At 51.5% G+C, this 10,892-nt stretch overlaps 1 protein-coding gene across 1 annotated transcript; it reads right to left on the bottom strand.

Moving 5' to 3' along the window:
* Nucleotides 1-7,488: 7,488 nt before the first annotated feature.
* AVPR1B (arginine vasopressin receptor 1B) lies at nucleotides 7,489-10,481 on the bottom strand. Its single transcript, XM_008154186.3, has 3 exons — nucleotides 9,542-10,481; nucleotides 8,097-8,389; nucleotides 7,489-7,572 (listed from the first exon to the last, which is right to left on the bottom strand). The coding sequence occupies exons 1-3, from the start codon at nucleotides 10,479-10,481 to the stop codon at nucleotides 7,489-7,491; spliced, it is 1,317 nt and encodes a 438-aa protein (XP_008152408.2).
* Between the last annotated feature and the right edge of the window lie 411 nt (nucleotides 10,482-10,892).

Below are 10,892 nucleotides of genomic sequence, written 5' to 3'. Positions count from 1 at the left end.
CCTTTGAGCTATTTAATTATTGGCAGTGAACAACTTCCTTAAAAGTTGTAAATAAAATGGCAACCACCGGTTCCTCTTTTCCTCTGGCCCAGCCCAGCGTGTGTCCCTTTCTCAGAGCTGTGCTGCTGAGTAATCCTGCTTCGCCCTCAGAACTTTAAATAGCCCACTTAGAAAGCCCACTATCACTCAACCTTTGGACTCACTGTTTCTTATGAATGAGAGATGACAAATACTGCCTGCTAAACGTCAACCAGCATCACAATCTGTTACTACAAGAACAACTTCCCAAATTTAACCTAATAAAATCCAGTATCCATTCCTGGTTTGTTGTTTCCTTTTTAACCAATCCTATGTAATAAAAGGGTAGTATGCAAATCGACCAAACGGCGGAATGACCAGTCACTGTAATGCACACTGATCAGCAGGGGGCAGATGCTCAATGCAGGGGGCAGATGCTCAATCCCCTGATCACCAGATTGGGGCCTGCCGGCCAACCTCTCGGTCTCTTCCCCTGGCCGGTAGGCTCTGATCACCTGATGGGGAATGGGGAACCAGGGGTGGGTGGTGCCAGATGAAGGCGGTGCCAGGCCAAGGCTCCTACCCCACCGTTCGCCCCACACACAGAGGGTGACTGGCGGCAGAGGGCGGGGCTGGCTAGCAGGTGGGAATGGCCAACCTCTTGGTCCTTCCCCCTGGCCGGCAGGCTCCAATCGCCTGATGGCAAACAGGGAACTGGGAGTTAGTTGGGGGGAGAGGGGGAGAGTGGGACTGGATGCCGGCAGCTGGGGAAGATGGCCCTGATCACAGACCAGGCCTAGGGACCAGACCTGAGCAGAATTTCATGCGCCGGGCCTCTAGTTAGGAATAAAAGGACACTTGCTTAACTCAATTAAGAATAGCTTATCTGAAATCAGTAGATGGGTGATATTTAACTGTAAGGTCCTAGACATAGTCCTATTAGATCATGAACAAAGTAAGAATGCCCACAAACCTGCTATTTCCTTCATTATCTAAAATCATTCTAGAAGTTCTAAGCAGTTCAATTAAACACTTGACAAAAATAAGGGCTATAACTATTGGAAAGGAGGATGAAATTTGTCATTGTTTGCGGATATCCTAGTCCTAGGAAACCTCAGAGAATTAACTTAAAAACAAACTTAAAATTGATTGCATGCAGTAAGCAGTGACTAGAGGAATATACAATATACTTTCTCCAACAGTTAATTAAGACAGATTTTTTTTTTTTACATGTTCACCATAGCTAAACATCTCCCAAAGTGGAAACCCTAGGAATACTCTTAGCCGAATTCAAACTCCAGATGAGAGGCATTCAGATCTTAGAGGTGGTTTATGAACTTGCTCCCTTTGCTGGCTGAAAATGACTTTCTAGCCCTGGTACGGGGAGCAGTGGGTGGCTTTCCTATTCCCAGGTTCCTTTTTTTCCCCAAGAAACTGAAGGAATGGTTCTGGCTTGGTTTCTATGGCTTGAAATATTTGCTGATCTATATGTCCCTTCACCTTACCTGCCATTGTTGCTCTTTCCTGCTAGATTTGAATGTTTGTGCCCTTCCCTCCCCCCCATTCATATGTAGAAATCCTAACCTCCAAGGTGATGGCATTAGGAGATGGGGCCTTCGGGAGGTGATTAGGTCATGAGGGTGATGCCCTTGTGAATGAAATTAGTGCTCTTATAAAAGAGATCCCACAGAGCTCCCTAATCCCTTCTGTATATATATAATTGTATTCAGAGAGGAAGGGAGAGGGAGAGAGAGATAGAAACATCAATGATGGGAGAGAATCACTGATTGGCTGCCTCCTGCATGCCCCCTACTGGGTATCGAGCCCACAACCCAAGCATGTGCCCTTGACCGGAATCAAACCCTGGACCCTTTATTCCACAGGCCGACTCTATCCACTGAGCCAAACTGGCTCGGGCAGCCATTCTGTCTTGCAAGGATACCATGAGCAGTCCACAGCCTAGAGAGGGCCCTCGCCAACCATGCTGATACCCTAATGTTGGATTGCCAGCCTCCAAAACTGTGAGAAACAAATTTCTGTTGTTTATAAGCCACCCAGTCTGTGGCATTTTGTTAGGCAGCCAGAATGGATGAAGATATCTCCCTAGAAAGCTTTTCTTAATGGAGAAAGGCGATTCTATTGATTAGAGGGGCGGAATGAGGAATAAACACTGACAACAACACTGTCTTTGCATCCAGAAGCGAAACTGTACTCCTTATTGATCTCTTTTGAAAATAAAACACACACACAATAAACAAACAAAATGACAGAGAACTGAAGAAGTTCAGGCATGTACAATGCAGCCAAAGAGACTGCACGGGGACACGGCCGAGACCGTTCCCACGCCAGGAGAGGGGACGCGGCAGCCGCACAGTCGGGCAGATCGAGCGCCTGCTTTCTGCAGAACATGAACAGGCCCTGGGGGTGGGGAGGAGCATATGTAAAATGAAGGCTGAGCAGCTGTGCGGGTGGGGTCCCAGCATGCATGACCTAGTTGTGACGACAGGCAGGAACATGTGCAAAATAACGTGTGGCAGAGGGGAATTAACAGAGCAGTGAAACCACAGCCTATCAATGTTGGGCAAAGTCGGTGCAAGAGTGTTAGGATTAGGTGGACCTAATCAGAGAATACAGCCCACAGAGAGGTGCTTCTGAACTCAGCTTAGGAAGAAGCGTGGGCCCTAGCTGGTTTGGCTCAGTGGATAGAGCATCGGCCTGCGGACTGAAGAGTCCCGGGTTTGATTCCGGTCGAGAGCACATGCCCGGGTTGCGGGCTCCGTCCCCAGTGGGGGATGTGCAGGAGGCAGCCGATCAATGATTCTCTATCATCGTGGATGTTTCTGTCTCTCTCTCCCTCTCTCTTCCTCTCTGAAATCAATAAAAAGATATTTTTTAAAAAAAGAAGAAGAGTGGAAATCTACTGATGGGAGAAGAGGCAGAAGAAAAGGGGGCAGGCCTGACTGGATGCAGGCTCTCTGAACTGCATGGGATAATGTCCGTGCCTGGGCTCAGAGACAGTGGGGAGACTTGGATCAGGGAGTTGTTGTCAAAGAGAACAGAGACCTGAATGTCACCGACCATATGATTAAGGTCTCTAATGAACTCCGCTATGATTGGCTTCAAAAGTATGACATGTTAGAGCCAATAAATATATCATGGAGTTTAACATTAGCACCCACCCCGATTGCTTATAAAGGGCAGGCATTCTTGGGGAGTGTTGTTTAGGAAGCAAGTTGAAAGTGTGGCTCCAAGTGAGTTACAGAGGTTTGGTTGACTGTCGATGGTGCAGATGACTCCTCAGATGCCCCGGTAAGTAGAGAGAAGGGCTCGTTTCATGTCCTGAGGAGTTTGGGCCAAGAAGCTGATGACTGGAGACAGCTAGCAACTTGAACTGCTCCTCAAAGTCATTGCTAGCCATGTTGCCAGAAATAAAGTGGCCTTTTGCTTAGGATGCTCCTGGGAGCTTAGAAGGTTGGCTGCCTAGATGTGAATGGTCACCTGTACAGTTTCTAGTACAGTGAAGTCACTTTCTCCCGTGTGGTATGTCATCGGCACCTGCAGGGAACAGCCATGCTGCCCCTCTCACTCTGGGTTCCTCTGTGGGCGAGAACTGGATGAAAACCTCTCCAAAACGATCTTATAAGAAGATACAGAGAAACTGACCTGCTACCGGCAACCTGGTGATGGTTGGTTACATGATAATAATGAACTGGGAATAAACAGTGTACCAGAATAAAGTCCACCTGTCTTCAATACATTCTTATTCTAAAGGAGCAAGCACCCAAATGCCCACCTTAGAACTTCAGCAGAATTCTCTGAGGGACCCTGTCTTATTGGCCAACAAGATCCAATAAGGTGATGAAGTATTTTATGCCCAACATCAGTGGGTTTTTTGCTCTTGGGATCAGAACAGGTTTCTGGTCGGGGGTGGGGGTGGAGAAAGACAGGCTCTCAAGAGGCCTTCTACACCAAGCCCCCTGCCTCTAAACCAAACACATTATAGTAACTCCATCTTATCTGGGTTTATTGTTTTTTGGGTTTTTTTTGTTTGTTTGTTTTGAGGTCCCAGTGGCTCCCTTAAATACTCCTTCTTTCAGTCAGGAATTTCTACACTCAGTTTTTCACCTCTTGCTCTTTGCCCTTCCTTGCCAAATACATCCTCCCTGAGCTTCGCGAGAAAGAAGCATGTGTCCAGGTATCTCAGGAGAACTGGGTCAAATGAGAGACCAAGACTCTAGAACTTTAGGGAAAGTTCCTATGGCCTTAGAGCTGAGAGGCTGGTGACTTTCCCAGCCTACCCCAAGGTCATTACTGTTTCAAACCCACTTTCAGCTCCACACTGCCACCGTGTGGCTCCAAGGAAAATTGCACTCTTGTTTCTTTTTTCTTCTCACTAGTAAATTGGGTGAAGGGGCTCCAGGAAGGTGGCTCCCCACACCTCAACCTTCCCCTTGCCCATGCCCTGCTCAAGGAGATCAAAATTTTACTTTAATTTGCCTATACTACTATCATTGTCACTAGAAAACAAAGATGCCTAGAAATTTCCTGGTTGCTAAGGGATTTTATTGGTGAATTTCAACTACATTTCTGGGTTCCTGATCCAGGAGTGAGCTGCTGCAGCCTAGGCTGAGTTTATAGCCTCTTAAAAGACCTATTTATATACAAAGTACATCTGGAGAATTATTGGCCTATACCAAACAACATAAAAAGTCACCCTGAGAAACCCTGACAGTCAACCCATTACCCCCCTCCTGCCATCTTCTGCCCTGCTCCCTAACCACTTCTAAGGGACTAAAGTACTGTATTTCACAGAGTTCGCCTTCTGGGGTTAGCTACCAAAACTGAGACTCACCCAGCCCTGTTCAGGTGGCTCAGTTGGTTGGCGCATCATCCATACACCAAAATGCTGTGGGCTTCATTCCCAGTCAGGGCACATCCCTAGGTTGTGGGTTTGATCCCTGGTCGGGATGTGTACAGGAGGCAACCGATCGATGTCTCTCTCACGTCGGTTTCTCTCTTCCTCCCTCGCTCTCTCTGAAAATCAATTTTTAAAAAAATGAGATTGACCCAGATAGCACAGAGCCTCCTTGCTTCCCACAGAGGCCCATCTCCCTGGACCCTATCCAAGGCCCTGTGCTGTCCCAGAATGTCTGTCCCTACATGTACTGCCAAAGCTGTCATTCCTAGGTCCAGACAAGATCCAGCCATTTCCTTCAGGGGACTCTTGGAATGGGCTCCTGAGGCTCCAGCCCAGTGTCCAGTTGCTCCCTACTGCCCTCCTCACCGGAAAGCACCAGCTTTCTGAAAAGGATCAAATGCTGCCTTTCCGTGGAAGGAACAGTGAGGGCCCCCAAGCCACCACCACAAGTAAATCCCCGGTGTACAATGCAAAACTGAAACCATAATAGTGGTATGTATTATTTGCTATAGAAAGCAAGAGCAGACACAGAAGTTGCTCTGGCCAGCCTTAATTCCAAGTCTCCTCTCTTTCCCTCTGAAATGTAGTCTCATGGGTCCGTGCCCTAGAAATTACCCACCAGAAGCAACCTGAAGCCAGGCTATCATTATCTTCTCCGACATCAGTAGAGTGTTCTATTGTCTACAGTCTCCCAACCCCTCTAACAAGGTGGCGTTTTTATTTCTTTGTAACAGAAAAGGAAACTGTTGCTCGGAGAGATTGGATAACTTGCCCAAGTTTGTACAGTAGAAAACGGGTGAGATCAGGACTCAAACCCATACCTTTGGGGTATAAGACTGGTGTCCCTTCTATTTCCTATTCATTATGATGAGCAACAATATTCTTCATTTTTATTATGGGCACTAGGGTCAGGTTCTTTGGTCTGAAGGGAGTGGGCAGAGGAACAACTTCAACAGCTCAGGCTGGCACGGGAGGCTCCTAAGATCCACCGGGGTGGATGGACCGGGAAGAAGGGGTTGGGTGTCAGGGACCCACCTGGGCAGCAGAGTGCAGTGAAGACACTGTGGGTCCTGTTCCTTGAGCCTTTGTCCCACCCTCCTAGGCCCTGGGTCCCACCCTCCAGTTCTCTAGCACTGAAGGGCTGGAACGCTTTGCTTACTCACAACACTCAGCTTAGTTCTTTTCTTTTAAAGAACCCTAGGGAGTCTTCTCAACGCTGAGTGGCCTCTTAAAAGTGTATCCCCAAAGCCACAGTCATTCCTCAAAGCCTCCCTAGGAGAGGAGGGCAGATTGAACCTGTTTCCTAGAGCTGCTCTGGGGAGCTCCTAATTAGATGAGCAATCTCTTAGAATCTAAGGTTAGATAGTATAGAGCAGTGGTCAGCGAACTCATTAGTCAACAGAGCCAAATATCAACAGTACAACGATTGAAATTTCTTTCAAGAGCCAAATTTTTTAAACTTAAACTTCTTCTAACGCCACATCTTCAAAATAGATTCACCCAGGCCGTGGTATTTTGTGGAAGAGCCACACTCAAGGGGCCAAAGGGCCGCATGTGGCTCGCGAGCCGCAGTTTGCCGACTACTGGTATAGAGCTCGTGGGTTTACACACCTCCTATCCATCCACAGTCCTATTTGACCCCCACAGCTGAGAGAACAAGCATTTCACCTATGATGGTCATCAGTGGTCGGCATGGTGATGGGACCAGGACCCAGTTCTCCTGACTTTTTAGCTGATGCTCTTTCTACCGTCAAGGCCATCTCTGAGATTAGAATCAGAATGAGGCCAGGAAAGCTACCCTGAGACATAAATCCCAGTGGAGGTAACTCAGGGCAAAGGCCCAGATTCTACCCGCTCTGCTGTCTCTCCCAGCATCAGCATCACAGCATTGAGGGCAACAATGGACAGAATGGCCATGGAAGGACCACAGTCACCAGAATTGAGTCAGAATATACATGTCATTGTCATGAAGATCCAACAATTCTTCTAGAGCCCGCTGGTGAGAGCCCTTTGTGTTTCTCCCTTGCAATGTCATTTCCGTCTTACAAAGTCATGAAAGGTCAGAGCTGAGAAAGACCTTAGGGCACATCTCTGTTCTACAGGCAGGAGACTGAGGCGCAGAGAGGTGACTTGCCCAAGGTCGTAGGGTTACCTGAAGGCAGAGACCAGCGTTAAATCCCGGGCTCCTGCTTGAGCACAGAACGTATGCATTCCCGTGGGAGCTCTGATGAGCCTCGAGTAAATCCAGAGCCATGACCCATCACACTTTCTCAAAGGACGTCTCCTCCGTGCAGCCCAGAGGAAGGAGCTGTCTGGACGCGTTGGGAGCAGGGGGGAGAGCAACCCTCCCTGCTGCCTCTGAGGCTTCCTCCATTCTTAATTTTACCATGAACATTTTCATGTCCTCCTCGCCACCCCCCCTTTTTCTCACACTCACCCTCAGTGGGTAATACCACTGCAAATACACAACACTTCCCCCCATCCTATAAAGGGGAGGGGTGTGGGGAGAATAGGAACTTGAACTTGCAGAGTAGCTGATGCTGTACTAAATATTATATCTCTCTCCAGTGGACACATGGGCATAGCAGGTGAAGCGCCCAGACCCATTCCTTTTTCTTCATTAAACAATCCTCCCTCTACAAAAAGAAAAGGTTTTAAATTTAAAAATCCGGGCTCCAAATAGGGCCTTCCTGGTCGTTTTTCACTTCTCTCCTCTCCTGGTTGGGCTGGGCGTGCTGGTCAGGTGAGGTTGGGGACAAGCAGCCAAGTAGGAGACCAGGCTCTGAGTTCCAGCCACCTGTGGAGCCCCAGGCGGGCCGTCCCAGGCCTGCTCCAGACCTGGGCCCCACATCTACCGTGTGGGTGTGTCCCCCAGACCCCCTGTGAATATGGCAGGATCAGGGAGCAGACAGTTTGATTCTCCCTGACTCCCAGCATGTGAGATTAGGAGCAAATGAGGGTAGGCGGACACCCAGGGTAGCCCTTCTGGCCTTTTCACACTGCCTCACACTGGGCTCCCCTAACTCCAACCCTGACCCTCCCAGCATTTACACCCAGTGCTGAGATGAGCAGACACCGTCCTATAGACCCACGGGCAGGGCCAGGCTCCAGGGGGTGTTCCCTAAAAGATGTCCATCTCAGTGACGCCTTCCCCATCCACCTGCTCTGAGCCCTTCCGTGGCCCTTCGGGCCCAGGCCTCGCACCGAGGCTGGGGCTGAGGCTGAGGGTGGGCGGGCAGCTGGAGCGGGTCAGCAGCAGCGTGGTGCGGCGGCTCGAGAAGCTGCCGTGGGAGAGCTGCCTGCGCATCTGGGGCCGAGGACCCCCGCAGCAGGCCAGATGGCGTAGGGGGTGCGGCCACAGGTGGCTGTTGAAGCCCATGTAGATCCAGGGGTTGCAGCAGCTGCTGAGGTTGCCCAGAAGCATGGAGATGGTGAAAGCCACATTGGTTGAATCTGCCAAGAGAGAAGCCGAGAAGCGCTTAGACCAGTGATGGCGAACCTATGACACGCGTGTCAGCACTGACACGCGTAGCCATTTCTGATGACACGCGGCCGCTGAGGCAGCCGCATGCCGAGGATGAAACATTTGCTGCTCCTGAGGATGAAACATTTGTGAAATAATGTTTTTTCCTCAAAGTGACACACTACCCGAGTTATGCTCAGTTTTTTGGCGAAGTTTGACACACCAAGCTCAAAAGGTTGCCCATCACTGGCTTAGACGGACAGCGGGGAGGGACCTGGGAGAGAATCCAGGCCTCACTGAACAGAGAGGGAAACTGAGCGCTAGAAAGGAGAAGGGACTCACATGGGTCCTTTCATTAGGGAGGAGCACAGCTGAGACTTGAACCTGGGACTCCCAACTCCAGGGTCTTACCTCTCTGACTTTTTTTGTAACTACAGGTTTTGCTCCAAGTTGACCTCAGAGGTAGAAGGAGCAGCCCAAACAGGAGACACTGTCTTTGTTCCAAACCTAGACCTTGCATTTTCTAATGGATGCAGACCTAGGATAAGGCAACTTTTGTAGAACATGCAGGGAAAATAGCCATGGTTTTAGGCCAAGTCTGGGTACCCCCGCCCCCCCAATCTCATTTATGTCATAGATATGGGTGCACACTGGCTTCTGGATTCTGCCCTTGACCCCTCAGGGGCAGTCCCCCTCATTCTGTCATAGGCACCTGCTGTGTCCTGGCAAAAACTCAGCTGACAGTCGGGGTAGGGGCGAGGAGACAGGCCGCCTCTGACAAAGACCCAGGGACAGGAAGCCAGGAGCCCAGTGTGCTGTGGAGGCAAACTGGGTGTACTGGAGAGTAAGTTTAAAGAAATAGATCTCAGCCCAGCTAAAAGGGCCCCAAAGGGCTTCCATTTTCCCAAGGGAGCACACCGCTTATAAGGTAACACTCGACTGCACTCCTTGCTCAGAGAGGCACGTGCTAAGTAGAAAATCACTCTACACAGGTGAGGGACATGGGACTGAGGGACAGGTCATGGTGGTGGACACCGCAGGCCAGCAGGAAAGGGCATGCTGGGAGGCAGGTAGCCCTGTCCTAATCCTCCTGCTCACCCTTCCCCACTTGCCCCAACCCCCCACCCCGACCACACACTTGCCTTCATTAGGGGCGTTCTTGTCCCACACAGTCCACATCTGGACGCTGAAAAAGGGTGCCCAGCAGGCGATGTAGGCCAGCACAATGATGAAGGTCATCTTCACGGTTCTGATCTTGGCCCGAGAGATAGTGCTGATGCTGCTGACCCGAGAGGGCAGTCCCCTGGCGGCTGCAGCCGGGCCGGGAGGTGAGGCCCTGTCCCGCGTCCCGCAGCCCCCGCCTTCCGCCCGCCAGGTCTGCGTCTTGACTTTCAGGTTCTTACAAATCTCGTAGCAGATGAGGCCGTAGCAGGCTGTGAGCGTGGCCACGGGCAGGATGAAGATGGCCAAGGCAGTCCAGGTGATGTAGGCCCGTGGCCCCCACGGGAAGCGGAAGTCTGCCCAGCAGTCCAACACCCCCGAGCCCTGGATGACTTCCCGCAAAGAAAAAATGAAGACTTGAGGGAGGCTGAGGATGGCGGCCAGCAGCCAGGGAGCGGCGATGAGCGGGCAGGCAGCCTGGCTGGGCTGCTGGAGGCTGCGCAGGGGGTGACACACGGCCAGGTAGCGGTCCAGGGTCATGGCCAGCAGCATGTAGGTGGAAGCGAACATGCTGAGCGCCTGCAGGTACTTGACGGCCCGGCAGACGAGGTCGGGGCCCTGGAAGCGGTAGGTGATGTCCCACAGCAGCTGGGGCAGCACCTGGAAGAGCGCCACGCCCAGGTCGGTCAGGGCCAGGTGCCGCACGAACAGGTGCATGCGGGCGCGCTTGCGGCCCTGCTGGCCCAGGGTCAGCAGCACCGTCAGGTTGCCCGCTGTGGTCAGCACCAGGACCGTGGCCAGGACTCCGATCTCCACCTTGGCCAGCTCCTCGTCCCGGCCCAGCCAGGGTGTGGTGGCATTGGGGGCAGAGAGGGTGCCCCCGGGAATGGGGTTGGCAGCCCAACGCGGCCCAGAATCCATGGTGGAAGTTTGCTGGGAGGGGGGGGGGGGCGCAGGAGAGGGACGGGTGGAGAGTGGGGTGCAAGGAGAAGTTTAGGGATGAACTGGAGTTTAGTGGAGAGAAAGAAGGGCAGGGTGGCCGCGGGGAGGCTCGAGGAGGTGGAAGAGTTGAGAGGACAGGGATGGAGAGAAGGAAGGAGCACGAGATAAGGAAGGGATGCGGATCCCAGACAGGAGGGGGCACCTGGGCGCCAAGAGAAGGCGGTGTCAGGGAGGGAAGAATGGATGAAGCTGTGCAGGGCGAGGCTTCGGGAAGGACAAGAAGGCTTGGGGGGCTGCACCAGTCCCGAATCCACCCCAAGTTCACTTGCTCCAAACTTTGCTGGAAGCAGAAAGCCGATGTCCCTAAGTCGGTTTGGAGGCAGGTCAGGG

The sequence above is a fragment of the Eptesicus fuscus genome, chromosome 22, assembly GCF_027574615.1.
Source record: "Eptesicus fuscus isolate TK198812 chromosome 22, DD_ASM_mEF_20220401, whole genome shotgun sequence".
Lineage (NCBI taxonomy): Eukaryota > Metazoa > Chordata > Mammalia > Chiroptera > Vespertilionidae > Eptesicus > Eptesicus fuscus.
Note: the sequence above shows the minus strand (reverse complement) of the source record. Positions and strands in the feature narration are given on the sequence as shown.

Bases quoted from the DNA above. Each gene is read 5' to 3' on its own strand.
- AVPR1B (XM_008154186.3), bottom strand. From the start codon at position 10,481: ATGGATTCTGGGCCGCGTTGGGCTGCCAACCCCATTCCCGGGGGCACC. The intron at 8,390-9,541 runs GCAAGTGTGTGG...CTCTCTTGGCAG, and splicing joins CAAGAACGCCCCTAATGAAG to ATTCAACCAATGTGGCTTTC. The intron at 7,573-8,096 runs GTGGATGGGGAA...TTCTTTTTGTAG, and splicing joins CACGGAAGGGCTCAGAGCAG to AGGGAGGATTGTTTAATGAA.